Raw genomic sequence first — 27,991 nt, forward strand, 5'->3', positions numbered from 1 at the left:
GAGCCTTGCTCCCTCCTCCTCGACATCCCTCTCCCCTTTCAATCGCAGGTCTCTGTGCGAAATGTTGATAGGCTGGCGAAGGAAACACTATCGACCAGATGGAAGGGAGAGGGGAGGGGCCTGGTTTTTGATGGACAGCAGCGGCTGGTCTGTATATCCCCACCCCATTATGCGCAAAGGTCAGATGTCAATAGACTATGTGTGTCTGTGTGTGCATGTGCGGGTTGGGACCAGGTATATAGATTAGCTGTCATGGTACAATAGTGCTAAGTGGCCACTGTCGATACTGGGTAGGCTCTGTTCATCTCAGCGAGCACACACATGCAGTCACACATACGCACACACATCAAATAACATCTGTCAAGACCCACTATGTACCACAGTATTAAAACTGTCAAAGTGCATCCTAGTGATGCAGTAGAAGATTAGGTCATATTGAATATTGTGTGATTGAAGACAGGAAGTCAGAATGTATCCCCATACAAAATGAGCTATGGGCACAGCCTAAAGGGCGGCCCACAACTATCCTGCAAGGGTGGGGCGAGGGAGGGTAGCAAGGGAACACAGGATGTGGCCAGCTGTCTCAGCTGTCCAGAGCGAAGAAGGTGGTTGGGAGAGAGCGATGAAGAGAGAGAGAGAGAGAGAGAGTGTCACAGACTCGGTGTTGTCTGCAGGCTTTTGGTAGAGACTGACAGAGATTGGGAGAGACGCAGAGGTGGGGGGGATAAATACATGGACAGAAACAGAGAAAGGAAGTGATGGAGAGAGAGATGGAGAGAGACAGAGGACAGGGAGATAGAGATGGAGGACTTAATACACAGTTCAGGTTTCAGCTTGTGGAGGAATAAAGACTTCTAGTATCTCATTACATTAAACTAACAGAGAGAGAGAGACAGAAAGAGACAGGGGGAGAGAGAGAGGGAGAGAGAGAGGGAGAGAGGGAAGGAGAGAGAAAGAGAGGGAGAGAGAGAGAAAGAGAGGGAGAGATGGAGAGAGAAAGAGAGGGAGAGGGAGAGAGAGGGAGAGAAAGGGAGAGGAAGAAGTTGATGCATTTGTGTGCATGTGTGTGTGTGTGCGTGTGTTTGTGTGCGTGTGTGTTTGTGTGCGTGGGCTGGTTCCAGTGGTCAATGCCAGGAATGTCTTATGATAATAACATCTCTAATCTGTGACTTTTCTCTTCTCTTTCCTTTCTTCCTCCTGTCTCTCCATTCTTATAATCTCTGTGAGTGTGTCCACGTGTGTGTTAGAATGCATGTGAGTAAGAATATCTCATAGAGTGCATTATTGTGTGTGTGTGTGTGTGAATGTGTTTTTCACTAGTGTATATGTGTTTGTGTGTGTGCACATGTCACGGTGTGTGCAGATGTCTAATCTGATCTTCTGTCTGTCGTTTTTTTCCCCTCGGCTCCCCCCCGCTACTCTCACCCTACCTCATATCTATTCCTCCTCCCACCTCCAACAACTGTTGTAGCAGACGGAAAGATAAACCTGTTCCTTCTCTCCCCCTCCCTCCCTGTCCCTCACTCTCTCCATCACTTCCTGTCCCTCCCTCTCTCCATCACTTCCTGTCTCTCACTCTCTCCATCACTTCCTGTCTCTCACTCTCTCCATCACTTCCTGTCCGTCCCTAACCTTCCCTGTGTGTCAGATGTTCCTCGTGAGTCAGGGCTGAAACAGGACTGATTTTGAGCTGCCTCACACACAGCTACCTCACATCTACCTGCCTCACACCCAGCTGTCTCACATCCAGCTGCCTCTAGCCCATGCCCTGAAAATGTGCGTGTGTGTGAGTGCGTGTTTAGTCTGGTGCCAATGTGCAGCATTCCACTCAGCCTGCAGACCTGCCTCAGAATCTTACAGAGCAGTCAGAACCACACACACACTCACACACACACACTTCAGCTCATATCCTCTCTGCAATTTGTTCCGGACTTTGCGTATCCAAACAATACACAATCCTCCGTGTCATGACACACACAGCTCTTTATCTATTTGAGTGTGTATGTGTTTTATTAATCTGCTCTATACAGTCCCTCTCCCCTGCCCTCTTTCTCATCCTCCTTACTCTCTCCATCCCTCCATCCCTCACTCTATCTCTCCCTCCATGTTAATTACACAGAGACGAGGATAAAGCCACTAAGCCGTGTAATCTGGACGGATATGACCCGACCACCAAGCTGATCCCTTAACACTATTACTTACACTTCAACCTGGCACACACACACGCACACTCACACACATAACTCACTCCTGAACCTGACATAACTACACATTTACACACTCAGGCACACTACTCACTCTTCAACCTGCCCTGCCACACACACATGCTCCTATACACCCCCACACACGTGCCCAGCTCATTCACACACTTACCAGGGAGCTGAGAGCCACCGGAAACATCATCATGTGATATATATATAGGTATATATAGAAATGAGAGCACAGCTGTCCATTAGTCTAAAAGCACAGACGAAGGCTACAGGCAGATCGAGTGCCAGTCCTGTTCCTGGTTCTGGGGGGGGGGGGGGGGGGGTCTGGTACAAGTTGAGAGGTAGTGGTGGGTGCGGGTGGTGATGGGGGAAGGCGTTGTCCGGGAAAAGTGTTAAGAGGTATCAAAAGAGAGGGTGGGGAGAGCGACAAAGAGAGAGATAGCTGGTGGTGGAGAGGGAAATTCAGGAAGGAGGTCAAAGACAGTGTGCATCACTACTGTTTTGTTATGTGAGCAACCCGGGCCAATCAATTAAGGACGTTGGGGCCATAGCAAAAGGGTGGAGGGGAAGATCGCAGGGATCACGATCGCGATCATAAGAAAGAGAGAGAACGCACCGGACACACAGACAGAGGGGGAGGGTATAGCTCAGAGGGTAAGAGGTCACAGGTTCAACAGGGTACCCCTTGTACTGTACATGCCTTGGAGAAAGCGCCTGCCAACTGAATACATGATTGAAATGAAGAGAAGAAGAGATGTTTTTCCATAGAACAAAAATAAAAGTCAAGGCTTCTCTTCCCTGGGCCACTGTGCTGTAGGTCACTGGAGCTAGAGCATGACTGATGTCAAATCGGGTTTTCTGGGCATAAATATAGAGTTCTCTCTCTCACACACACACACACACACACACTAGATATCTTTCACACCGCACACTTCCTTCTCTCTTGTCTCTCACAGAGAGAAGGAAAAAATGAACTTGAATACTTGTTAATTGCAAAATAAATATGTTGTCCGCTCTTTATGGATATAGTGTATGATGTTTGGTTGTCTGCTTTAATGACTTGTATGACAATATATTAATTTGTATTTTTCTTACACCTATAACTTAATGCAATTCAAAGATCTTTGCCATGTCAATAAAAAGCAGCATTGAATTCTATTGAATTTGAAGAAAGAGAGAAGGGGAGTGATATAGAGATGGAAAGACAGGGAGATAGAGAGAGAGAGAGAGAGAGAGAGACCTTAGAGAGAATTGTGATCACACATCAACTTTTTGTTTTCTTTGAGGAAAAACCCGAGATGAATTATTTATCGTGAATTTACACATCAATGACAGTTTTACCCCCTTAAGGTTTTCCTGCTTCCAAACCAGTAAGTGTTGGTAGCTCACACATCAGTGTGTGTCCATGTGTGTGTGGAGGCTGCATGGGTGTGTGGAGGCTGTGTGTGTGTGTGGAGGCTGCGTGTGTGTGTGTGGAGGCTGTGTGTTTGTGTGGAGGCTGCGTGTGTGTGTGTGGAGGCTGCGTGTGTGTGTGTGGAGGCTGCGTGTGTGTGTGTGGAGGCTGTGTGTGTGTGTGGAGGTTTGCGTGTGTGTGTGTCTACCACTTCTAAAATAACAAAGGGAGCCATTCTCCAACCAAGTCCCTCAGCAAGATGAGTGAAGGCAACTGCCACCATCCCTTAGCACTTCATGAAAAACCACTCACCCTTAACACGCACACACGCACCAAAATTCCATTTATCAGTAGACCACCTATAGACCACCGACAGAACACACCAGTCCAGAAGCATCAAAAGAACAGAGTCTTACAAATTTCAAAAACGTCGTTAAGACTATTCTGGTTCTGAGCAAATACGGCGGCAGGTTCAGAAGCATCAACACACACTGCCGGCAGCTGAACCAATAGGGAGGTCTCCTCCTCCACCCACGCAAGCCCAGGTGGAGGCACACTAGTCTGAAATATCCACAGGAACTTAGTGTCCTTGTTTGAGGTCGTCATTGAGTACAAAGGACAGGTGGACAGAGTAGTTATGGCTCGCAGTCAGACAATAAATCTCTACTGCTAACTCTCTAATGTCACAAAGGGTTAGCTATCAACAGAATGTAGCGCTCTGTAATATAAGTAGTGTAATCAAGGAGTTTACACCATGAGTCCAGTTTCACTTCAACAAGCTCTTCTGGGAACATTGTAACATAGTACTTACCAATCTCTGACTACAGTCTCAATGTTATTTTCTGGCTTCAAATGATCCTGTCCCCAACTTTCCATGACCCGACACCAGAACAATGTTTCGACAGAGTTGTTCTCAAACAGCTGCAAGGGCGACGCAACAAAACAAAAACTTTCTATAGAATACAATACGTACGTACAAACAATAGGTGGTTTTCCTTTTTTGAGGGAGGGGGGGGGGGCGATAAACAGTTCAAGAATCACTGTTCCATTGGAACATGTCATGACGAAGCCACCATTCTCAACCATGAAGATCTGCAGTGGTCTCCTGAAACACGTTCACCTCTCCATCTGATCTGGCGCACATCCAGTGCCGTTTGTTTACCGTGTGTGTGATATTCTGATATTTTTTACAAGAAAAACCTTCATACCCTCCAACGAAAGACCAGCTTTCTTCGATCTATATTGCCGTGTGTTTGAAAACTAGTGGTGTAGTAAGGTTCATCGATCCTACCCTTGACTGATCACATTAGCATTCCCAGACGGTCGTCTGCGCGTCCCGCCCAACCAGAACAGGATAATGAGCTGATAAGAGGAGGCAGGCTTCAGCAGGACCTGGGTGTCTGTCTGACCCCAGCAGCTGCAGGACATTTGGAGCTAACAAAGTCCTAACATGTCTGCTGACTCCAGGTCTAGATCAGCTCCCCCCTGTAGGATGTGCAGGAAATATGGGACCCTCATTTCTAATGGACCAATACGCTCTCTGGCCTTTTCACTCGCGGAGGAGAGGGGAGGTGAGGAGAAAACAGGAGAGGAGATGAGAGCAGATGAGAGGAGAGGGGAGGACAAACCTAGAAACAGAGTTTCTAAAGTATAGAGAATGGTACAGAGCTGATAGGTTGCTTTGATAGGACTCATACAAATCACTTGAGAGAGACAGAAAAAGCAAGAGAGAGAGAGAGAGAGAGAGAGAGAGGGAGAGAGAGAGACAGACAGAGAGAGTAAGAGGGTGTCAGAGAGAGGGAGAGTTACAGTAGAGAGCTAGGTGGGGGTGGAGAGATGAAACACTATGAAATGTTTTCAGCCAACAAGCTTGTGTGGACATCCATCGGCAAGAAAACGGGTGACAGGTCATCAGGTCACCCACGACGCTTCTCCTGTTTTATGATCCTGACACGGCCACCTCTGCTGCGCTCTCATCTGTAAAGGCCCCACCCTTGCCTGGGAGCTGTCTGTGTGTGTGTGTGTGTGTGTGTGCGTGTGCATGTGTCTGTGCAAGACAGATCTGTGTGTGCAAGTGTTCACCAAAAGCTCTGCTTGTGTGTGTGTGTAAGCACGAGCGATACGGTGAGTTCCCCTTCGACGCCTCCGACGCTGCGACACGAAACACTGCTGCATTTTGGGTCTTGATTAAATCCTTAAAATATGCAAGTCGTCTACATAAGCTGCTCACTGGTCTGTGCCCAATCTTTCCAGGCAGAAAGATTACAGTTTCTTTGTCATGTGGTACCCCGACCGCATCACATTTCAAACGCTAATACTTTACACTCCAGGGACTTCACAAGCGCTCAAAGTCGGTTCTCAAGTGTGCTTACGTAGGCCTACACAACACAACCTCACCAGGGAGATCTCATGTTCTATTTAGTACCGGTATTATTGGAGTTATTATCGCCGCAGTTCCAGCTAAATCTAATTGGCCCCGTTGCAGAAAAAAAAAAGTTTGAGTTTGGTGAGTTTCCCAGGATGTTCAGCTGAAGGTTCTGCTTCCTAGCACGTCAGTCCTGCAGTGTGGCCTGCTTAGCACTGCCTGGTGGATGAGGTGGTGCATGCTACAGCAGTGTTCTGTGTCGGAGTCTGAGGACCTGGACAGAGAGAGCAGCTCAGTCACAGTCTCAGTCACACACTAGGTGTTACCGCTAACCTGAGGGAGACAGGTGGTGGGCGCAGGTGTGTGTGTGTGTGTGTGTGTGTGTGTGTGGGAGCATGTGGCGTGGGTGTGTCTGTGTGTGTGTGTGTGTGTGTGTGTGTGTGGGAGCATGTGGCGTGGGTGTGTCTGTGTCAACCCAGATAAGACAAATCCATCCCATAGACAGGTCCTGGTAACAACACAGCGTGTGTGTGTTTGTATTAGGAGTATAACGGTGTGTGTATATCTAATGGCATTTTAGCTCACCCAGTCACCTAAGCAGGTTCTAGCCACACATATACACACACGCTATCAGCTATGGATCCAATTCGAGAGTAGGCTTATGTGAACCACACACAAGCGCACACAAACACACACACACACACAAAATGGCCTATGTACACACATTCCATGCATTATCGAAAAAAACATTCCATACAACTCTGTGTGACCCCAATAATTCCACAATCAACACACTGTATATCTTCCCCTCCCCCCCACAGACACACACGCATACACTCACACACACACCCAGAGGCCCGTGTGGAATGTGTAGAGCCCCCGAAACAGGCTGTTGTGTGTGAACGTGTGTGTGTGTTTATGTATGGAATGCTTCCCCAGCTGTAAAGTGTGTGTGACCTAACCCCTGTGACCGCCCCCTGTGGAGCAGAAGGGGGTACTGTTCATTTCATAGACCATCCTTTTAAAGGGCCGCATCCTCCATTGGCCAGCTGCTGACCTGTAACTGTACAGTTTATAACCGTGTGACTGTACCGTCCCTTTAAGGATCAGATAGTAACCTTTAACTAGCATATAACTCAGCATGACTGAAAAAATAGGTTTGAAGTGTCTCAGGCCTGTCTATTCACAGACAGGAAGAGGTCACATAGACTAACGTCTCAGGCATCCATGACCTCTGACCCTAACGTCCCTTTAAAGGGCCAGTTGCTAGGTTTTAGCAGACCACCAGTGACTTGGGAGAAGGACCGCAATGAGTCATGTTTCCAGTGTACAGTCTGAGAGATGTACACACACGCAAACACATGAAAACAACCAAACAAACGCACAACACCTTTTGGTCAGCAGATTTTGTGCCGACACCGATATGTTTGCTCACAAACAAACACACGCACCTTCACACACACACACGCACACACTCTCAAACGGCCTCCTGCAGCCTTATTGAGCATCTGTCCTGCGTGTCTTCCACTGAGTGGCTCTTTCATCCACCACACAGAGGACCCAGTGTGGTTCAGTCTGGCTCTGCTCCCGTCTCTCCAGAACATTCTTCCAGCGCAGAGACGGCACACTGGTAAACACCACGACCACACACACCAACATTGCCTTAAGCAACCCGGTACCTCTCTTATCCTCCGTGGAGACCCCTCGACCTCAAAGCTCAACGCAACCCTTCTCCTAGTGTCCATCTATCTCTCCCTCTGCACAGACCCAAACTCCTCTCCTGTCCACTCCTGTCCTCCCCCACCCCTGTCTTGTGAGTGTTGCATGAACATACAGTTCCTATTTCTCTCAACACATGCCTGGTCTATTTCCAGCTATAGGCCTGGTGCTGAGACAGAAAGAGAGAGAGAGAGATAGAGAGAGAGAGAGCGAAAGAGACAGAGAGAGAGAGAGGGAGAATGTGTAATGTATGATTTATGAGTAAATATACCAAACACTTTCCTGGCGTGATGAGGCTTAGAGAACCCCAAGGGGTGACATTAATACCGTGTGCGTGTGCATGTGCGTGTGCACGTTTGTATATGTGCGGTGAGGAAAGAAAGTATACGGGGGTATTTCATCTCCCCCCCCCCCTCTCCACCTACCCCCCCCCCACACACACACACAGATGTTAATTCAAAGGGGAGAGACATACACAACAGCAGACCGCTAGACTGAAGGGCGAGAGACAGACTGGCACGCACCAATTAGTCGAATCTGCACCCAACCCCTCTCCCCTTATCACCATGGTTACGGTGCTAAACCACATCTGTCCAAGTCCACGACACCTACAGTCGCTCCCACCTTGTCACAAACACAGACACACACGCATGCTCACACACGCGAACACTCACACACCAACACACAGCAGAAGTACTCAGCATGGAACAGGACAGCTGAAGGACAGAAGCACTATTTGCTCAAAGCCAACGCTTTGAACCGGTTCAGGGAACGAAAATCGAAAACCAGAAACAATCCATATTTTCCTAGGAACAAAACCAAAACCAAAAATGTTATATATTTTTTATGTTCTGGAACAGTCAAGTTTCTTTGAAACAATAATATCCATATGGTGAATACCATAATTATTTCGTTATTTGGTCTATCTTCGGTCTATGACTTGATGATCCAGAGAACCGGGCACGTATAAAATAGACATACTAGATCGATACAGCCATACTGCTTAAGACCCAAGGAAGTGAAGTCAACTGTGGAGTTGTTTGGATGAACATCTTGCACCCAAAAATTATATAACTCTGAATGTTGATCTGCACTAAGCGAGGGAGTCATGGATCTCTCAAGAACAGGCACTGCACTAGTACACTGAACAGCAGACATTAATGATCCACATCTCACACTCTCTCTTAACCCCACCCACACATACATTGTAGCTTATCCTTCTGTCTCTTCAGCATTAACCATATTCCATTAACACATGCTGGCTGCAGCCCACACACGCACTCGCGCGCACACACACACACACACACACACACACACACACACACACACACACACACACACACACACACACAGGGAGCCTCCTTGTGGGTGCTGTAATTAGCAGCACAGTTAATTAGACACAGAGCTCAGAGTGATGAACTCTCCTGCTGAGCAACTTTCATGAAGCACTTCACCGTAGGACTAGAGCAGTACACGCACACACACACACTCACGCACGAATGCACAAACACACACACACGCACAGGCACTTCAACCTTCAATTGCACTTTATTCAGCGGTAAAGATTTAGTGAAAACCGTGAAGTGGAATTGAATAATGATTTAATGACTCCTGTAAGATGAAGTCACAGTCGTGAGAATGGAGGAGATGAGGAGAGGACCCCGAGGACTGCTGTCCACAAGGATCTTAGTAGACATCTTCCTCCTCCTTCCCCTCCTCCCTCTCTCCCTCTCTCCCTCTCTTCCTCCCTCCCTCCCTTCCTCCCTCCCTCCCTCACCCTGTCTCTGTCTTCTTCTCCCGCCCGCCCTCCTTCCCCTCCTCTTTCTCTCCCACTCTTCCTCCCTCTCTCCCTCCCTCCCTGGCTCGGTCTTTTTCTCCCCTGCAGAGAGCAACTGATTACATTCCTCCGCTGCTGTCCATCATCCTCTCCTCCCTCGTCAGGACACCTCTCCTTCATCCGTGTTTGTGAGGGCAGCTTCCTCTTGTCATTCCCTCCGACTCATCCTTCAATTTCCCGTCTGCTGCTGGCACCGGCCGGATGGCCAAAGACGGGGGGTGGCTCGTCTTCCATCAGCGTTCTTACTGGGTGGGGTGAAGGTAGAAGGCGGGAGGTCGGTGCTCCCCAGAGGTCCTGGACAGACAAGAGGGAGCAGCAGAGCGCCACGCCCCTCCAAACCCCGCCTTCGATGCCAACAGCTGAGAGATTAGTGGTTAATCGAGCCTGGCGAGTTGACGGACAGGCTGGGAACAGACCCAGAGCCAGTCGGAGGTTCTTTCTGCCAGAGGCACAACACTCAAAACTAATAGGTTGGGTTCTGTGATAGTTAACAAAGCGACTGTCTGGATATTGCTGACGTGCAGCTTCCAGACACGATAGTTTGTCGTCCTGGCTGGCGCGACCTTAGTGGAGGCCTCTTCAGTAGACACGCAGAGGAAACCACAATGGGGGGTGTCACTTGACTCAATAGTTGCTTTCATGTAGGATAGAATGAGAACATTGAAATCCAAATAGAGAATTTAGAAGGCTCGCTGTGCTCGGAGAGATACGACGCATCAGAAGGTCACCACAGAGACAATTAGCATGTAGCATTTTCCAAATGTCACGCTTTGTCCGGGAACACAAACTCGCAGTCCGCTGTGACATGAACAGATAAAAGACCCCAGCCCACCCCCCTCCTGGATATGCCACCACACACTCCATGTCACCTTTTAACCTCTCTCTCCGGGTCCCAGGAGAGAGAGCTCATGTATTGCTCTCTCCAGTCAAACACAAACACCACCTCCTTTGATAATTGCATCAAACAGCCCTTTCCCTTGCCTTGAAAGACATGCAAATACCCCTCCCTCCCTTAAAGCAGACAGGGAAAGTCGTATCAAAGGAGGCAGACTTGTGTAGGTTCACCTGTCGTTTTGTTTATTAATATAGGTGTCAGTTTACAAGAAGGAGGCTCAGGCAATGTGACTGCAGTCTATTTCATTACTCTCCTCTTCCTCCTCTTCTTCCCTTCTCTATCCCTCCTTCTCTCTCCCTCTTTCTCTCTCCCTCCCTCTCTCTCCCTCCTTCTCTCTCCCTCCTTCCCTCCTCTCTCTGCTGTACGGCCAAGTTGCTTTAGGCACAGCTGAGCAGGAAGCGTGAGAGGAAGCCTAATTAAGACATGAACAGGAAGACTTTTTACTGAACATTTCCAATGGTGTGAAATGTGCATACCGGAGAAGTCTGAACTCCCATGGGAGTTGCTTGTCTCACATTGCGTCTTAATTACCGCAGGTTTCTCATTTCCATCTTATGAAGACAAGAACACGAAGAAGCACAGGCAACAGATCTCTCACTATGTATACGCCTACAAACAGAACTTCAAGCAGGTTTTGGATCCTATTTAGGACTAAAAGGAAATTAAGAACATACTTTCTGTATATAATGATGCAATATAATCTGTTGCTTGTTTTAGGTAGGATTATTCCCAGTATATTCATCCACTATGATTTCCTTTCAGTGAAAGGCCTTCGGACATCATCAAATAGACCCAGGGGAGGCTGGAGGACCCCTGGTTCCTCACCTGGTTCCTCACCTGGTTCCTACCCTGGTTCCTACCCTGGTTCCTACCCTGGCTCCTCACCTGGTTCCTACCCTGGTTCCTCACCTGGTTCCTACCCTGGTTCCTACCCTGGTTCCTACCCTGGTTCCTACCCTGGTTCCTCTCCTACTCGCGCTGCAAACTTCCCCACTGCTCCCCAGCCTCGGGGGCCAAGAGAGGGGTTAAGTATCCTCGTCTCCATCCATGTTGACCCCCAGCTGAGAGCATCAGATGAAGCAAAGCATTAAGGATAAACGGTAATCAGCTCCAAGCAGAGAGAGAGCAGAGACACCCTCAGGGTCTGGAGATCAGTGAATTAGCTGCATCGTTTTCAGCATAAATAAACGCTGCTTGACGGTATGAGGTGCAGCATGTGCAGGTTGTAAGCTCAGACACAATTTAAACATTCACATACACAACCCCCCCCCCCCTCCTCCCTCCCCAAAGCGCATACACACTCTCCAGCTATGATGGATGGATATCTCTTTCCTGGCTTGCGTACACAGACAGGCAAACAGGCATTCTAGATGAAAGAAGTCTGGCAGGCTCTCGTCCAATCACGTGCCAGCACCACCCCTTCCCAGAGGGGCACCTAAAAGGTAATCCAGTTCATTTAGAGGATACATACAGGCTTGCTGTATTAAAAATGGTTATTTACTTGATTAAAAACAAATTTTCCCAGTCTCAGAGACCTGTTTTACAAAGACATGGTTTAGTCTTGGTGCCCTACTCACACTAGCTATTTTGATGCTAGCTGCTCTACAGAAGCTAGATGCTGAAGGCTAGAAGCAGCAGGACTCGACACTGTGATGCGCTGATACCACAGATCCACCACTATCTCCGCTATGCTACGCTAACATTATCACAAAGAGGCTGGCTTGGTAAACTGATAGCCACAACGTTAGCAGAACATGGCACACTAACGCTATCTAATCCCATTTTTCCAGAGCCTAGATCCATTGCGGTATAGATTGCATTCCGGGGGGGGGGGGGGTGTCACAGGGCTTACTAGCTGGATGGTCTGCAGTCTATCTGTTTCTAGGCCGTGCTGGAGCTAGTAAATGAATATAGATTCACTTTGCTGACCAAGGGAGTCTGCACTGTCTGCTCAGACCCTATTAGGAGCTGTGATGGAGTGTGTTTGTGTGGGGGTTTGTATGTGTGTGTGTATAAGAGAGATATTGAGAGAGCAAGAGAGACAGAAAAAAACTTTATTTTCTTTTTGGGGGGGGGGGGTTCTGTGTGTATGTGCGTACATAAATGTTTGTTTGTATGTGTGTGAGTGTGTGTGTGCGTGTGCTGAATTGATTAGGTCCATTCCTGGAATGGTTCTGGCTTTTTCGAGGAGAGGAGAGGAGAGAGTTTACTTAGAGCACCCTAATCACATTATCGAAAGAGAAAGAGGGAGGACAGAGAGAGGAGGAGACAAAGTGAAGTCTTGAAGGGGAGAGAGGGGTTAGCAAAAGCATACATTAAGGGATAGGCAAAGTGAGGTAGGATCTGGTTCCTGTCATCTTCACCACAGGATGTCAAGTGTTTGTATGTGTGTGTGTGTGTGAGTATGTGAGTGAGTGTGTGTGGAAACGGTTGACAACTAGAAGACAGCTGAAAACACAGGGACGGGCAGACAGGTCACGGGTTGGGCAGGAAAGTAACATGAGCTGGGGCACGCACGTGTGTGTGTGTGTGTGTGTGTGTGTGCGTGTGTGTGTAGGGCCCAAAGGTATTGGGTGAAGGAGTAGTAGTGACACCAGATGCCAACACCACTAACTTTGGCAGTAGTATTATGGGATATCAGAGAGCAGGACGACACATGGATCTCACTCAGCTATGAATACACTGTTACAGTAGTCTGCTGTACAAGAAGAATAAAGCAAGGTCAAAACTGAGGTCTGGTTCTGGGCTTCACTGTAAAGGCAAAGGTCACAGGGTACCCTGGGGAAGGTTGGCGAGGAAGCCTGGCCGAAGATGTGATTTAGCAAACAACTGAACTGAAGAAATATGTGGCCGAATGTAAGCACACTTACTAGTAGGTATGGTACAGAGTCAGAGGAAAGACATGTATACAGGGCTAGTACACAAGTATAGAATGCAGAGGTGTGAAGTGTAAGTCTGCAGTAAATATATCTTGTTGGTTAGTTGTAACGGTTTCAAATTCTTGTACTCGCTGTGAAATATTTTACTGTTGTTCTACAGGTACACTCTTGCACTCTTGTGGGGAGTTTCATGTTGTTCAATTGTAACTTGTTTAACTGCATGCTCTTATGGTTCTTCACTTTGGCACTTATTTGGTTTTCCACAATGTATGCTTCATGTTTTGGCAGTGGGGCAATCTCGCTGTTATGATCAGTGACCTATGCTCTTTTGTAAAGCTCTCTCTTGGAAGTCGCTTTGGATAAAAGCATCTGCTAAATGCATAAATGCATAAATGTAATGTCAATGTATAGGATATGGGACAGCGCCCTATACTGTCTGTTGGGTTGAGTGTTGTTGTGGCAGTGCTAGAGCGTTAAACTCTGTACCTGCATGTAGACATTTTGAGAACCAGCAGCTGGTAGTGCAGTCCAGTCTCCTCTCATTCATCATAGGTGTCAAGGATGGAGGCAGGGGACCGGTTGGAACACACACACACACACACTTACATGCGGGGTGTGCACACACACCTTCTGTACACTCGTATTCGCACACTCTCAAGCGCAGAAACATGCTCGCACACACCCCCTTGGAGGAGTGAGACAGGGGATGGTTGAGAACAAAATGAGCTCGGCACCACGGCTATCATTAAGTAAGAGTTCACCAGCAGAACTGCTCATGATTAATTCATCATGCTGAATCCTATTCTTTATTTGGCCGGCGGTGCAAAACCCTCTTATCTGGGCCAGGGAGAGCTTTGTCTGGGTCTGGAACTCACTCTCACACCCCATACAAGTCTGCCTTGGTGGGGACAATATGGTGCGTGTGTGTGTGTGTGGGGGGGACTGTCAGATTGATGGTGGCGTGTTAGAATATAAGGTGGAAGCCAGTCTCATACAGAAACTAGCCGTTACAGTGTACAGTGCTGATATAAACATTAGCAGGATGATATGGTTTGATAGGGAAGAATCTCTGGAGGGCAATACACCCCCCTCCTTCTTTGAATCCCGATTTAACCCAAATACCCCACTGTATATTAATGAATGGGTGGTGGTGGTGGGAAGAAGCCTTTGAGGCCTTTGAACTTTAAAGAGGGAGGGATTATCACAGCCTGTCAATCATTATCTCTCGAACCCCTCACTCCCCCACATGAGAGATTTCCTCGCCCCACTTCAAAAGAGGTGAAAAATGAAAACACCATCTACGGTTAACTCCTTTGCCTTTTAATGATGCATGCAGCCTTTACAAGTTTATCTACCAATTCGCCTGTCATTATCAGTGATAGCACGACCTGAAAGAGAGTTGGACTGCATTTACAGAAAATGATGACTTTATTGTATGTAGCATCTTCACCTATACACAATCCTGCCCAGTTTTGAGATAAGAAGTTCAAAGAGTTTTTTTTTTCATAAGAACTCATTTCAGTACTGTATGATTGAGATTGAAGTGTGAGATCTCAACACAAGGGGGTTTAGGGTCAAGTGCAGCCAATCAAAATCAGGTAAACAAGACAGAGACGTGGGGGGGGTGGATTATATATCTTAGCAACAGAAGGCAAGGGTACCACCCTCCCACACACACACACTCCCTCTCCCTAGTCTAGCACTCTCTTTATCCCAGGTCTCTCTCTCTCTCACACACTCTCTCTCTCTCTCCCCCTCCATATTGTCGGAGTCTTTCCGCTCCAGTTCACTTGCACAAAAGCCAGAAAGGACGCCAGGGGCTTTTCCCGCCATGATCGCTGTGGCGATGGCTGGGCTGGATAAAAGGTCCGATTAGGGTTCTGAATGGGCTCCCGTTAAGAGGGACATCCACACTAGTGAGGCGGGGGTCAGCAGGGGTCAACATGGGCCCCAGGGCCAAACAGATCCTCTTCAGAAACCTGAGAGGCACCTGATGGGTCTGGACCTCCCCCTCAATATGGGGAACTGTCTGGGGGGGGGTCGATGGAGTAATTGCCCCCCGCCCCTGTCAATCTCCCAAGCTCAACAACCACACCAGGCTCACTCTCAGCCAGTGTGGGGTGCGCCTGCTGCGGTTGTTTTAAAGGTTCCACCTCTGACCGCCCACAGCCTGTCTGGCAGGTGTGCTGTGCTGCCCGTCTATCTGTGTGTGGACGCAAAGCTCATACTGGCCCTTGAGCATGACGGGGGTTAAATGTAAAAAGCATGCAGGTTCTCAGGTGTGTGAATGGGAAATGGAATCCGCCCTCTCACCAAGCACCCGGCATCACTACTGTCAACATCAGCTGGGTTTGAACCTGCTTATCAACCCCCAGAACCTGCTTATCAACAAGGTTAGATAGACGAGTAGCCGGACCTAACAGACAGGCTCCTCCAGCCCAGCCCAGCCCAGCCCAGCCCAGGCGCTAGAGGGAGAGGTCAGCTGCACATGACAGCTCTCCCTGTGGAGTAGGGTTACATGGAGACCAGCTTGACTCCTCTGTAGGGAACCTTTCCTTTCATAACCTCTGGCATGCCACTGGCTGTCTTGTGAAATGTCTCAGTGTCTGTCTGCTCCCACATGCATGAGTAGATGCATCAATGTGGCAAGTGTGTGTGTGTTTGTGTGTGATGTGGTGTGTATGTGATTGTGTGCGTGTGTCTATTGTCAACACACCGTTGCTGTCAAATATGTTTAATGTTATGGATGATTATGGGAGCGGTGGTTATGAAAAATGTATGTGAGAGAGGTATGTTAAGAGGACAAGTTCACTGAGAGACAACAGGCATGCTTACAGACAGAGACTAGGGAGGGAGGAGGGAGACTTGGGAGGAAGGATGGAGAGAGGGATGTGGAGAGAAAGCAGAGAAGAAAAGGGGGAATATGGTATGGGGATGGAATGAGAAGAGGGAGGAATCCAAAATCAGAAAACAGTTGGAAAAGAAAGACAAAAAGAAGGTTGACAGAGAGAAAGAGAAAGAGAGAGAGAGAGAGAGAGAGAGAGAGAGAGAGAGAGAGAGAGAGAGAGAGAGAGAGAGAGAGAGAGAGAGAGATGAGAACTCAGATTCTTTCTCTTCTTCCAAACAGAAGAAAAAGTTCTAGAGAGAGCTTCAGGCCAACACACACACCACAGCCTCCACACTACTCTGCTACGCTACTCCACAGGCCCTAATTACACTTGGGTGTAGCCCTTCTGATTGGGCCTGCCAACATCTGAACACACTAACACACACACATGACTATAGGGCATTCAGACCACAAGTTATGTTATGATATATCTTAGATATGTATTCATGTTGCCGACCCTTAAACCTTTTTAGAAATGTACGTATATATAGTCTGAGCTATATACAGATACTGTGAAAAAAACAATATGCTAATCCTTCTCTTCTGTATTGCCCTTCAGGAGTCTTCAGCAAGAGAAAATAATAGTGTCCTCTCCTGCTATGCTTAGCCTTCAGTTTCTATCTCTCTTTCGATCTCTATCCCTCGTTCCTGGAGTCCATGAATAACTACTGCTCCTGGTGCTGCTGCTGAAGAAACTCTGTGCAATCAAGTTCCCCGGTCTGTCACCATGTTGTGTGTGTGTGTGTGCGTGTGCGTGTATGTGTGTAAAAGAAAGAGAGAGTGCATGTGTGGTTTGTCCTATTTCCTCTCCTCCCTTTTCACACGCTAGCTCATTTACATTCGCTGTACAAAGCAGGATTTTCTTCCTTGTCTGAGAGAATCCGCTAAAGTGAGTGAAACTAGGCCATTAGGCTGCAGTGCAGCCTCTCGCTCGCCTCAAGTATCCCTTCTCCTCCTGTCCCCCTCACTTTCTTTCCCTCCCTCCCTCCCCCCCCGTATCCCGCTCCCCCGTCTTCCTTTCACTGCTCGAGGTTCCCCTTGTCTCTCTTTCCTGCTCCCAATTTTGCTTGACATTTTTCCCTCTCTTTTTCTCCTCTGCCTGCCTCAGGTGCCCTGCTCCTCTTCCACTCTCCCTTCCTTCTGTTCTTTCTCGTTCTGTCCACCTCTACACAGCTTTGAACCATCCCATTGTTGTATGACCTCTGTCGTGGTTAACCTCTTTCTCTCTCTCACTCTTTCTCTCTCACCCCCACACCCTTCTTTCTCCTGTTTGGTCTTCTTTGATCTATCTTGTATCATTCATCCTCCTCTCTCTCTCTCTCTGTCTCTCCACCCTCCCCCCCACCTTTGTGTCCTGGCCCAGGTCCTCCAGGGCTAATCTGCTGGTGGACCAGATGCAGCACTCCTTAACCTGGGTCAACCTGCTAAGATGCAGCCCGCTTCAGCCGGCCAGGGGGGCAAGAGAGGAGGGAAGACAGACAAGGTCGAGAGAGGGTGAGGGGGTGGGGGGGGGGAGAGAGAGAGAGGCTGAGGGACAAGAAGACAGATGGGGCAGAGAGGGAGACTGTCACTTAACTAACGCTGACTCTAACCTTGTTTGGTGAAACCTTGCTCCATGCTCAGTTTATTGTCATGCTTTCTGCTCTCCATTCATCCTCCCCTGCTGCTGCCTCTCATATTATCCCTTAAATTCCCTGCTCTCGCCTCCTGAGGCTCAGAGAGAGAGACACACACAGAGAGAGAGAGAGAGAGAGAGAGAGAGAGAGAGAGAGAGAGAGAGAGAGAGAGAGAGAGAGAGAGAGAGAGAGAGAGAGAGAGAGAGAGAGAGAGAGAGGTCACCGTAACACAGCCCTACACCTCCCTCCCTAAACCTCCCTCCTCTTTCCCTCCCTCCATCCCATCACACACTCCAAGGCCAAAATCCCTATTTGCACCACACAGAGAGAACCCACCATATATTACAACAAGGAGAATCTGTCTTTTTTTCTTTTCTTTTACACGGCTGCTGCTGTCTCAAGGGACACCCCGCTCCCTCCCACCCACCTTCACACCCTGCCCACCTTCAATTCCATAGCCTAATGTCCTATACGAGAACCCCCTCCCCCAGACCCTGCCCACCGTGGTGTATGTGTGGAATAAATGAGCTCATTCATACAGTGTTGAGAGGGACTTAGCTCCAGTCCTCCCCTTCCTCACCTTCACCACCAACCCAATGTAAACAAACCCCAAAGGAACTTCAGCCAGTCAGCTAGCTAGCTAGCCACATTCAAATTATAGCTAACTATTACTGTTGAAAGTCAGGTCCACCACTCCCCTTCTCTTCTCTCCTCTCTTCCACTTTCCTTCTTACTATTCCACCTCTTCCTTTAATAAAAGTCACAGGTTCAGTATATATTCCAGTACGTCAACATCAGGAACTAGAGATAATGTGATTTAAAGGACCTAACTGTAAACACCATGAATAAAACATGTATAAACACCACCATAGCTATAAACACTAGCAAGTTGTATAAATACTATTGAGTGAGAGAACGAGAGGGAGAGAAAGAGAAAGAGAAGAGAGAGAAAGCGAGAAGGAATACAAATCTCACAGAGAGAAAGTCATAAAATCTCATAAAAGCTTGTGAGAAAAGAAAACCAATAAATAGGTCATGTAAGTATTCAATGTGACCAGTAAAAACCACTAGCCCACAGTGTAGCCTGTTCTTGGTTCAAACTTCCCCCCATATCCCCACCCTGACGCTGGCGTTACCTCTCATATTCCAGGTTGTCATGGTCGCACCGTGCATCTTTGTGTTTCTCCCAGTCCTTGCCGTGGCGACACGTCGTCAGGGAAACAATGTCCTTCCCATTGTGGATGTGATGGAGGGCGTTCCGGGTGTCCGAGCCGATGCCCGTCAAATAGCGCTTCCCCTTGAACATCAGCAGGTATTTCCTCCTAGGGGGGACAGAGTTCCTGACGAGCCAGCCCCGGTCCCCACCCTTCTGGGGGTGCTCCTTGGAGAACAGGGGGATGGACACGTCGAAGCCGGGCCTGAAGTGCTCCGTGTTGAGGCTGGCCTTGGCCAGGATGGCTTGGCCCATGTTGAAGCCCAAGTCCTCTGTATAGTTTGGCCATGTGCCTGAATACAGGTTGAAGACCAGGTGGTTACGCCCGTCGTTCCACAGCGGGTAACCACGGATACGCTCATCCATGTTGGGCACAAACTGGCCCGAGAGCTGGTCACGGTCCAGAGTGTCTATCCCCAGCACGAACAAGCACGCCTCGCGGGGGTCTGTGGTGTAGTACCGTGACTCGCCTATAGAGGTCAAGATTTTGCGGTAGCTCTCCGACACACGCTCGCCTTTTTCCGACGGGTACACATAGACCCGGAAGCCGTCCCGCCCTCTGCGCCGGCAGCGAGAGAAGTCAAAGCAAGTCTCCATGCGACAGCGGCTGTCCTTATAGATGCCAGTCCAGGACTGGCGTCTCTGCCGGGGGGACTCACCCGAGCCAGGCCCAGTCTGGAGCTCCTCCAGGTGGGCATAGCGGGGCAGCAGCGCCCGGTCGGTCCAGGTGGGCCAGGGCCGCACCACCTCACCCCGGTGGCGGGTCAGGAAGCGCAGGAGACGTGACCCGATGCCCCCGCCCCCCCAGTAGAAGAGGAGGAACCAGCAGCATGCACACAGGGCCAGCAGCACATACTTCTTCCTGGCCTGCATGGAGTCGCGCTGTCTCGCCTTCTATCTCTCTCTCTCGCTCTCTGTCTCTCTCGCTCCCTCGATTCCCTGTCTCTGCCCCTCAGCAATGAGCCTCACAGGGGTGGGGGTGGGGGTGGTTGGAGGTATAGCAGGGGGGGTCCAGGGGAAAGCAGTGCGCTAACTTGGAAACCAGCACTGCTGACTCCAAGTCTGGTCCAGTGGAATCACCCATGGAGGAGAAACGAAGAGATGCAGAATCCACTCTCTCGTCTCTCGCTCGCTCTCTTATCCTCTCCTTCTCTCGTCGTCTCCTCTCTCAGAATGGTGTGTTTTCAGCCCCTCTCTGCAACGTGTGTGTGTGTCTCTGACCAGCTCTGAGGATGATGAAGGGCGATTTCTCCTCTCGCAGTGGCCCCTCCCACCTCATGGCGCCCTGCGCTGTCTCCGGGGGCTCTCCTGGGGAGATAAACAAACAAGATCACAGCTCAGTACACAATCTAACAGCCAAGGCATCACACACACACACAAACTTGCAACCAGAACCTCAAAACCAGAGTTCCCCTCACACACACACACAGTCATAAAATTATGTCTCAAGTGATTTAACAACACCCTCTTATAAAACAAACATCTTACACATAGGATACACCCTCATACTGCATGATGTCCCCACACTCATTTCAAAACATGCATTTTCAAGCCAATCCAATCAGCGGCTTATTTACTACGTACATACAGTACGCTCAGCAGTGTAAAGGCAGAGTCGAGGACAGTGCTGCCCACTGTTACTCAGAATCTTATTTTCTTGTGAAGGAAAACCCTCCTTCCAGTTCTACCAACAACACACATCCTTTGAAAACATCACAGCAAAATACAAAAAATAAACTTTCTTTCCCACATCAGCGTTGATTAATCTTTCACATTGTTTGAGGGTTTGTGGTTTAGATATACAGTGCCACTGATATCCAGTGGTAAAGCCTGTTTGGGTTTAATATGCCAGGCATGCACAGGGCCAAGATATTATCATTCACTTCAAGCTCCGCTTCAGAAGCACCAGAAACAGTGGAGGAGAAAATAGGAGAGAGTTTAGTTGAAGAAATTAAGTACAAGAAAACACAGGCACCTTTTTGTGTGTGTGTGTGTGTGTGTGAGTATGACAACCGTTAACCTTGAGAGAAAAACAGTGTAGGGCTTTCTGTTAGGTTTGAAAACATAAAATTTTCAACCCAGCGAGTGTGCCAAGCATCTACCACAACTGCCATGTCTGGAGTGAGTGTGTGTGTGACTGTGTTTGTGTGCTCACACAGAACACCTCACAGTGAAGGCCAGTGTTCACCCTGCCAGCCGCCACACAAAGGCAGCTTTCAGGTCTCACCTGCCTCCTTCACTCGATCCCTCCTCTCCTTCAGGATACCTCTCCTTCAAATTCCTATACCTTTTCCTCCCTATATCCCCTATCCTCTCCATTCCTCTCTCCTCTCCATCCACTTAGACATGGCATCATCCGCCTGCGGGGCATGCTACCCAGCACCGGACAGGTGATAGAGGTCGATAACGAGTTAGGTCCAGTGAGGTTTCTTACTGTCGAATGGACTTCTGATGTGAACGGATAGGACACTGGAGCTAAACATTTTTTTTCCAATAAATGTGTGTCCAGGAACACAGACACAGTCTATGGTTCTCAGGATTCCCTGTGCTGTGTATCTGTGGGGAGTTTTGTGCTTCAGTATTGTGTGCTCATCTGTGAGACTGCAGAGAGAGAGGAGAGATGAGGAGAGAGAGAGAGAGAGAGAGAGAGAGAGAGAGAGGAGAGAGAGAGAGAGAGAGAGAGAGAGAGAGAGAGAGAGAGGAGAGAGAGAGAGAGAGAGAGAGAGAGAGAGAGAGAGAGAGAGAGAGAGAGAGAGAGAGAGAGAGAGAGAGAGACAGAGAGAGAGGCCAATAGTGTGTGAGTGAGTTTGTGTGTGTGTGTGTGTGCCAGGCAGAGTTTAGCCAATGAGAATCTGTCAATGTACAGTGGGGGTGCCGGTTAGTGTCTTAGACCTGACAGAGGACTCGGGGCTGGGAGCAGGCAAAGTTGTAAGAGAGAAACAGACATGAGGGATCCCATTACAAAGCCCTCTCATCTATAATGCAGCAGATGCCTTAGTTAGACATTGATTTTCCCTTCTGCATTTCTCTCTGCTTTATATCCCCTGATCGTTGGGCAGGAGTAAAACTCAGAGTTCTTCAAGTCACGCCCCTGTCGAAAACATCTATCCTGCTAGACAGCAGCGCCAGCCCGAGAGAATCCTGCCAATGTGATTTGTGGTTCCACATCCCAGATAACACTACGGGATAATGATGGTGAGGATGAGGACACCACAATGGAGGGTAATAATGATTATGGTAATGATGATAATGATAATGACCAACATACATAATTTCCCTATTATACTACTATATAATTAACCCCCCCCCCCCTCCAAAAAATAATATATATACAATTTGCTGCCATCAGCGTCCATGTTTGCCAAGTCGACACTGCCTATTACAACAACAACAACCTCAACAACAACAACAACCATAATCACATCCCAGGCCACTTGCTAGCTGACTGCTGTGGCAACTAATAGCATCAGGCAGAGCATTAGCAACCATTAGCACCAGTGGCACTAATGAATGTCGGCCAGTGCAGCACTAGCAGGGCATGTCTGGACTTGGCTCAGCTGTACAGTAGCTGCAGCCATGGAGCTGACAGGGGGTGGAGAGGTGTGGAGGGAGGGTGCACTCCTTTGTCACTGGGCCCATGATTGATCCTCATTGCAGGGCCCTATAGCTCTAGCAAGGCCACAGGGCCTTCAGAGCGGAGGAGGGAGGAGTTCAGCTCGAGGTGAAGAGAAGGGTTGCTAAAGCCTGATGATGCCTTTTTTTTGGTACATCTCCTTTTTAAGTATCCTCCTTCTCCAGTGATCCTTTATCTGACATGAATGGGTGGCTCAGGTGTAGCTATACACATGACGACCAAACGGGTTTCCACCTATCTACCTGGATGTCTCCAATCACTTATCTGGATCTCTCCAATCACTTGGGAGTATCAGACAGAAGGAAGTGGAGTTCATTGTATTTGCCCACGGTTGAGGTAAGAGGAGAGTATGAAGAGCTAGAAAGAGTGCCAGCACCGGCTCTCCACATCAGCCGAGTCTCGTCCAGTATGATTTGTTAGCCTAAAACAGAAGAGGGCCATTTGGGACAGAGTTTGATACAAGAGGGCAGCGTTGTATAGCGCAGACTCCATTCCGCACTCCAAAACCGCAGACTCAGCCTTCGTAACTTTAACACAAGGGAAGTGGTGGGATTAACTAACGAGCTGATGTCTCCTCCCCCGGGCCTCTAGAATGTCCCAGCACCGGGCCAGTCGGTTCGCAGGCTGTGTGGGTGACAGCTGGACGGACATCTCATTCCTCCTACTCCTCCTCCTCTACTGCCCGCTATTCCCACCGGACGAGAGCCTCCTCCAGCCATCAAGCAACCGAAAAAAGATAGTACTTGAGATTGGATTCTGTTTACAACAGCAGCCGCAGAGGAGGGTATCTGGGGGGTGGGAAGGAGCTTGGGAAGGAGAGGGGGGGGGTTATTTATGCAGGAGCAGGCATTGAAAATGAAATAAGCCTGTGTGTTACTCTGAAGGGAGAAGTCATTTCCTCAGTGTAGAGAAGAGGCTCTGCTATGATTTGCGTAGGTATATAAAACAGGCCTTAAACCGACACTGGATCATCGGCTGACTGCAGGAAATAACATTGCACCCTTTTTCTCTCTGTCTGCCTGTCGGAGCAGGATGGACACAAACTGAAAAAGCAGTATACCAACACACAACTGCAAAGCCATAATGACAATCACTGCAGGGATGGGCTGGCTTGTGCCGTTGCCATTGAGTGGGATGTGTGTGTGTTGTGTGTGTGTGAGTGCGTGCGTGTGTTCTGGCTGGGCTAAAGCTGGATACACATGTTATAGTCCAGTCAAATGAAGTGTTACTCAACATAAACAAATCTTGTGGTGAGGTGCAAAGTCAGGTCAGACTTAAATTAAATCCCAGACTCTGTCATTACAGGCCAGAGAGCCATGACGAGCTGTACAATCCAGGGCTGTCCTCTCCTAGCCTCTCTGCACACAGTGTATATGTAGCAAGCTGTGTAACAGACATGCATGTGTGTGTTGGCTGTTTTTGTGGTCAACCTTTGTGTATTTGTGTGTGTATGTACTGTTTGTGTGTGCGCAGAAGTTGACCTGACCAGGAAGGACTGCGGTTAGAACTGTTGTGACCAGTTCGCCGTGTGTGATATCAGTCTGTCTTGTGCAGATCTTTAAATACCAAAAGAGCTTCGGAGAAAACAGGAACGGACAAACAACGCCCATGACTAAACCAGCAGTAAAAGTTTACCGTCCATACTCCTACGTGATCACATCTACTTTAGTTAACTACTTTACAATCGGTTCTCACCCACTTTATGCAAGACAATATGAATGCAGTGAGTTAGTCTCTTACTGAACAATGTAAAAATGCATCCTCCCTTCCTTCAGCTTGGGTTGAAAACAAACCTTGAAAACAAGAACAATGACCATAAACCCTAATCAAGCCATGGTATTTTTACAAGGCATTGTCTTGTAGTTAGCTGTACAAGCTATACAAATAACAGATTGTTTTTTATTTTTTATTAAACCACAACAGGGTGTTTGGTCTGCTCGTTATGGGACTGTGACACAGTTAATAAGATGTTTACCTCGAGCCCAATGAATGCCCCGCAACCCTTCAACCTCCCCCTGCACTTCACTTCCAAACGCAGGATAATTACAACTGGGCTTGATTAATTATGTCTCAACAATATGCCGCTCTCTCTCCAACGCCACCAGGGCTAATTAGCCAACGGAAAAGAGGGGTTGGAACAGTCATCAGCGGATGGATGTGCGTTGGCCAGGCTGGCCGCTGCAGACGATCCGCTGAACTGGAAAGATGTGGGGCAGCGTGCTGGTATCAACTTGGCCCTCCAGACAGGAGATATCAGCAGCAGATCCAGGAGGAGAACATTATTTTGTCAGGATCTTAACTTGTGTTAATCCAAAACGGATGGAAGTCGCACTCCAATCAGTTACAGGTTATGTTGATTTGAGCACCATGATTTAAGATTACTGATGACAAAGAGGTATAGGACACACCCTCTTATTTTATGAATTAGTTGCATGGGTAAAAGCATATGCTGAATGCTAAAAGACTATATGTAAGAGATTTTTTTTTTTACTTATATTGTACACATATGGTGCTTTGGACCTGATAGCATGGTACAGGACTGGTATATCTGGTTTCTATGTATATTGTAGGCTACTTGTGCGTCTCTTTCATCACTCAGCTTCTGTCTGCCTTCCCTCATCTGTCCATCTGCCCCTTCACTCTAGAAATCTAATATCAATGGTGACATGCTCCAAAATGAGTTCTCCTTCCTCATCTCTGCCACAGGCAGTGGAGAATTATACCCGCTCAGCCCAGTGGGGAATATCATTGGCAACGAGTACTTTTTAGGGGAGATTTGCATATAAACTGAATAGGACATGAAAACAGGGTCACTCGACAGATGATCTTTGATGTGCCAAGGATTTAATTAAGACCCTTGGTCATGAATACACAAGAGGATTTTAAGTTAAATTTAGTGAGACTGCATTCAATTAGATTAAAAAGATTATATCAGATGCTTTCTGAAATAAACAGGACATACATAAATTTGTTAGGCCTATTTAAAATGATCTAGCCCTCCATAATAAAAAAGAATGTGTTCAATAACAGGGTTACCTGTTACTGTTAGATACAGATCCACATATTGAAAACAGACTTGTATAGCCCATCAGTAATCAATTTACGTTATCAATCCAGTTAGACACTTTAATTAGTTGAAAGAGTGGCACAATTACAGGTCCACGGAACTGTTTCATACCTCGCTGCTTAATGCGATCCTTGTTAACAGTGGCACGTTTTCATTGCGCACGGAACCGTTGAGCGTGCTTCCCAGGGAGTGAACGAGAGTAGCTCCGTGGCCGGTAGTAGTAGCAAAGGCATCTACTTCTGTGTCGTCGGAGGTCCGTCCAGTTTACAAGCTCCATAACATGATTGAGTTACAAGACTGACACGCGCACAGGCACTAGGCGCGTCCATAAAAATAATTGCACAGAGGCGTTCTCCCCGCCCCTTGTCTCCAAATTTCCCAGTTCTCTCGCTCTCTGTCCCTCTCCGTCTCTCTTTCACGCTCACTCTCTTAGCAGAGGTTATAATTTTACCTGAAGGCAAATCAACCGCACTACTTATATTTCTGAAGCAGGAAAATTGATAGGCTCGTATTCCATCGGCTCTCCTGTTCTTGAAATCTGAACGACGCGCCAAAAGCGATTTTCCTGTCTCCGGTTCACGACAAGTGTCTCTGCTCATATAATGAAATAATATCTGCCATTGTCAGCGCGTGTGTGACGAGGGCGTCCTTCTATGTACCAACCATACAAAGAAGGACGCAGCCTGTAGCTGACTGATTCTCAGAGAAACACATTTGCAAACATTCTCTTCAGTCACTCATTTGTGCGATACGTCCGCCTTGAGAGCCAACATAACCGAGGGGTTAATTATCCGGCTCAGACATGCAATTTCTTGTTTAACATGTATTTTGAACAGTATATATAGTATACCATTGCCTTGTGCCTTTGGACACAACAATTTAGGCTAGATCTATGAGCATAACACATATGATGTCTCACATACAGTATAGCCTACATGGGCCCAAATTGAGAGATTAAATTAATGATCCACAGGACAAAAGGTTATCCACGTATCGAAGCGATACTGACTATTTCTAGGAGCGAGAGACAGCACTCAGCATCATCGGGTGGACGCAGCCTACATCACCACAGTTGCTTGCTCCACGACTTTCGGCCTTTACCGGGGGTTAACGACACGGATGCTCTCATGGACGATTTCCTCTTGACTCCTCGGCCAAGCATTTGCACATCACCTCTGCGTTCAAGCACAGGTCTTCCGTCGAGGATGGAATATGAGCGGTGAATTGTCCATTTCGTTCATCCACAACGTCCCAAACACGACCCGCCCTCGGCGATTGTGATTGGCTCTGAGGGCGCGGAGGTACGTTCGATGCGCAGAGTTGATTTTAAAGAAAACACACACATCTGGCCAGCGGCTCCCCGGAACGGAGGATTTTCGACAACCGAATTACGCCAAAGACTGTTTAGACTTTGAAGAAATTCCATGACATATGTTGGGGAAACTGACAAGAGGGAACAGATGACAGACTACGATTTCCCCAATCCCACAAAGTTTCATCTGCGTAGTTGAATAAATGAAAACATCCGCCCGAGTTAGTTTGAGTCAAAGTTAGATTTTCGGCATGCACCATTGTTACAGATTGTTGAGACACCCCAATGAACATTCACAAGGTAATTTAAACAGCAAAGTGTTTCAACATTGATATCAGCATGGTCTATTGTTTATATGATGTAACCTTATACACAATGTAGAAAATAAATATATCCACATGTCTAATATGATTTTCAGGATATGATACCCGAAAGCTCATTTAATAGCGAGATGATCATGCGGTGTCTGGCGCCTCCCCGAGTTAAAACTTGAAACTGATTTATATTCAGTCCACCAACATTTTATATCTAAGAGATCTTACTAAGATTTATGTATTACCCTCGCCACTGTTTCAGGTCCATTGCTGAATTTCCATAAATCAATCAAATAAAATAGATTAAGATAGGCTTAACCGTAATTCGTAATACACATTGTGGCACACTGGCACTGTCTGCAGAGAAGATTTTACTGTGTGCATGCTTAGTTTGTGAATAATATTGCAGTGTACGATGAGCTCGGGATGCTTTCTCTCACATCCAAATCCAAAACCATTAGGATTATAAACAAATCTATCCACTAAGTGCAATAGGCCTGCATTATTTCCATTAGAGGGGGAAACGGAACTAAGAAAGCTATTCTCAAAAAGGATAGATATTTCTTCAATGTTTTTCAGAGAACTGACCTAGACAGTGTTTTATTTTTATTTTTAAGAATTAGAAAATTACATTTTACTGTAATGCATCG

General features: G+C 47.7%; 1 protein-coding gene across 1 annotated transcript; it reads right to left on the minus strand.

Annotated features, from left to right (window-relative positions):
- Positions 1 to 18,933: 18,933 nt before the first annotated feature.
- On the minus strand, positions 18,934 to 26,962 carry LOC134006960 (exostosin-1c). Its single transcript, XM_062446070.1, has 2 exons — positions 25,812 to 26,962; positions 18,934 to 20,308 (listed from the first exon to the last, which is right to left on the minus strand). The coding sequence occupies exon 2, from the start codon at positions 19,885 to 19,887 to the stop codon at positions 18,934 to 18,936; it is 954 nt and encodes a 317-aa protein (XP_062302054.1). The 5' UTR covers positions 19,888 to 20,308; positions 25,812 to 26,962.
- Positions 26,963 to 27,991: the final 1,029 nt, after the last annotated feature.

The sequence above is a fragment of the Osmerus eperlanus genome, chromosome 20 (genome assembly GCF_963692335.1).
Source record: "Osmerus eperlanus chromosome 20, fOsmEpe2.1, whole genome shotgun sequence".
NCBI lineage: Eukaryota > Metazoa > Chordata > Actinopteri > Osmeriformes > Osmeridae > Osmerus > Osmerus eperlanus.

Coding starts and splice junctions, on each gene's coding strand:
- LOC134006960 (XM_062446070.1), bottom strand. CDS start 19,887: ATGCAGGCCAGGAAGAAGTATGTGCTGCTGGCCCTGTGTGCATGCTGC.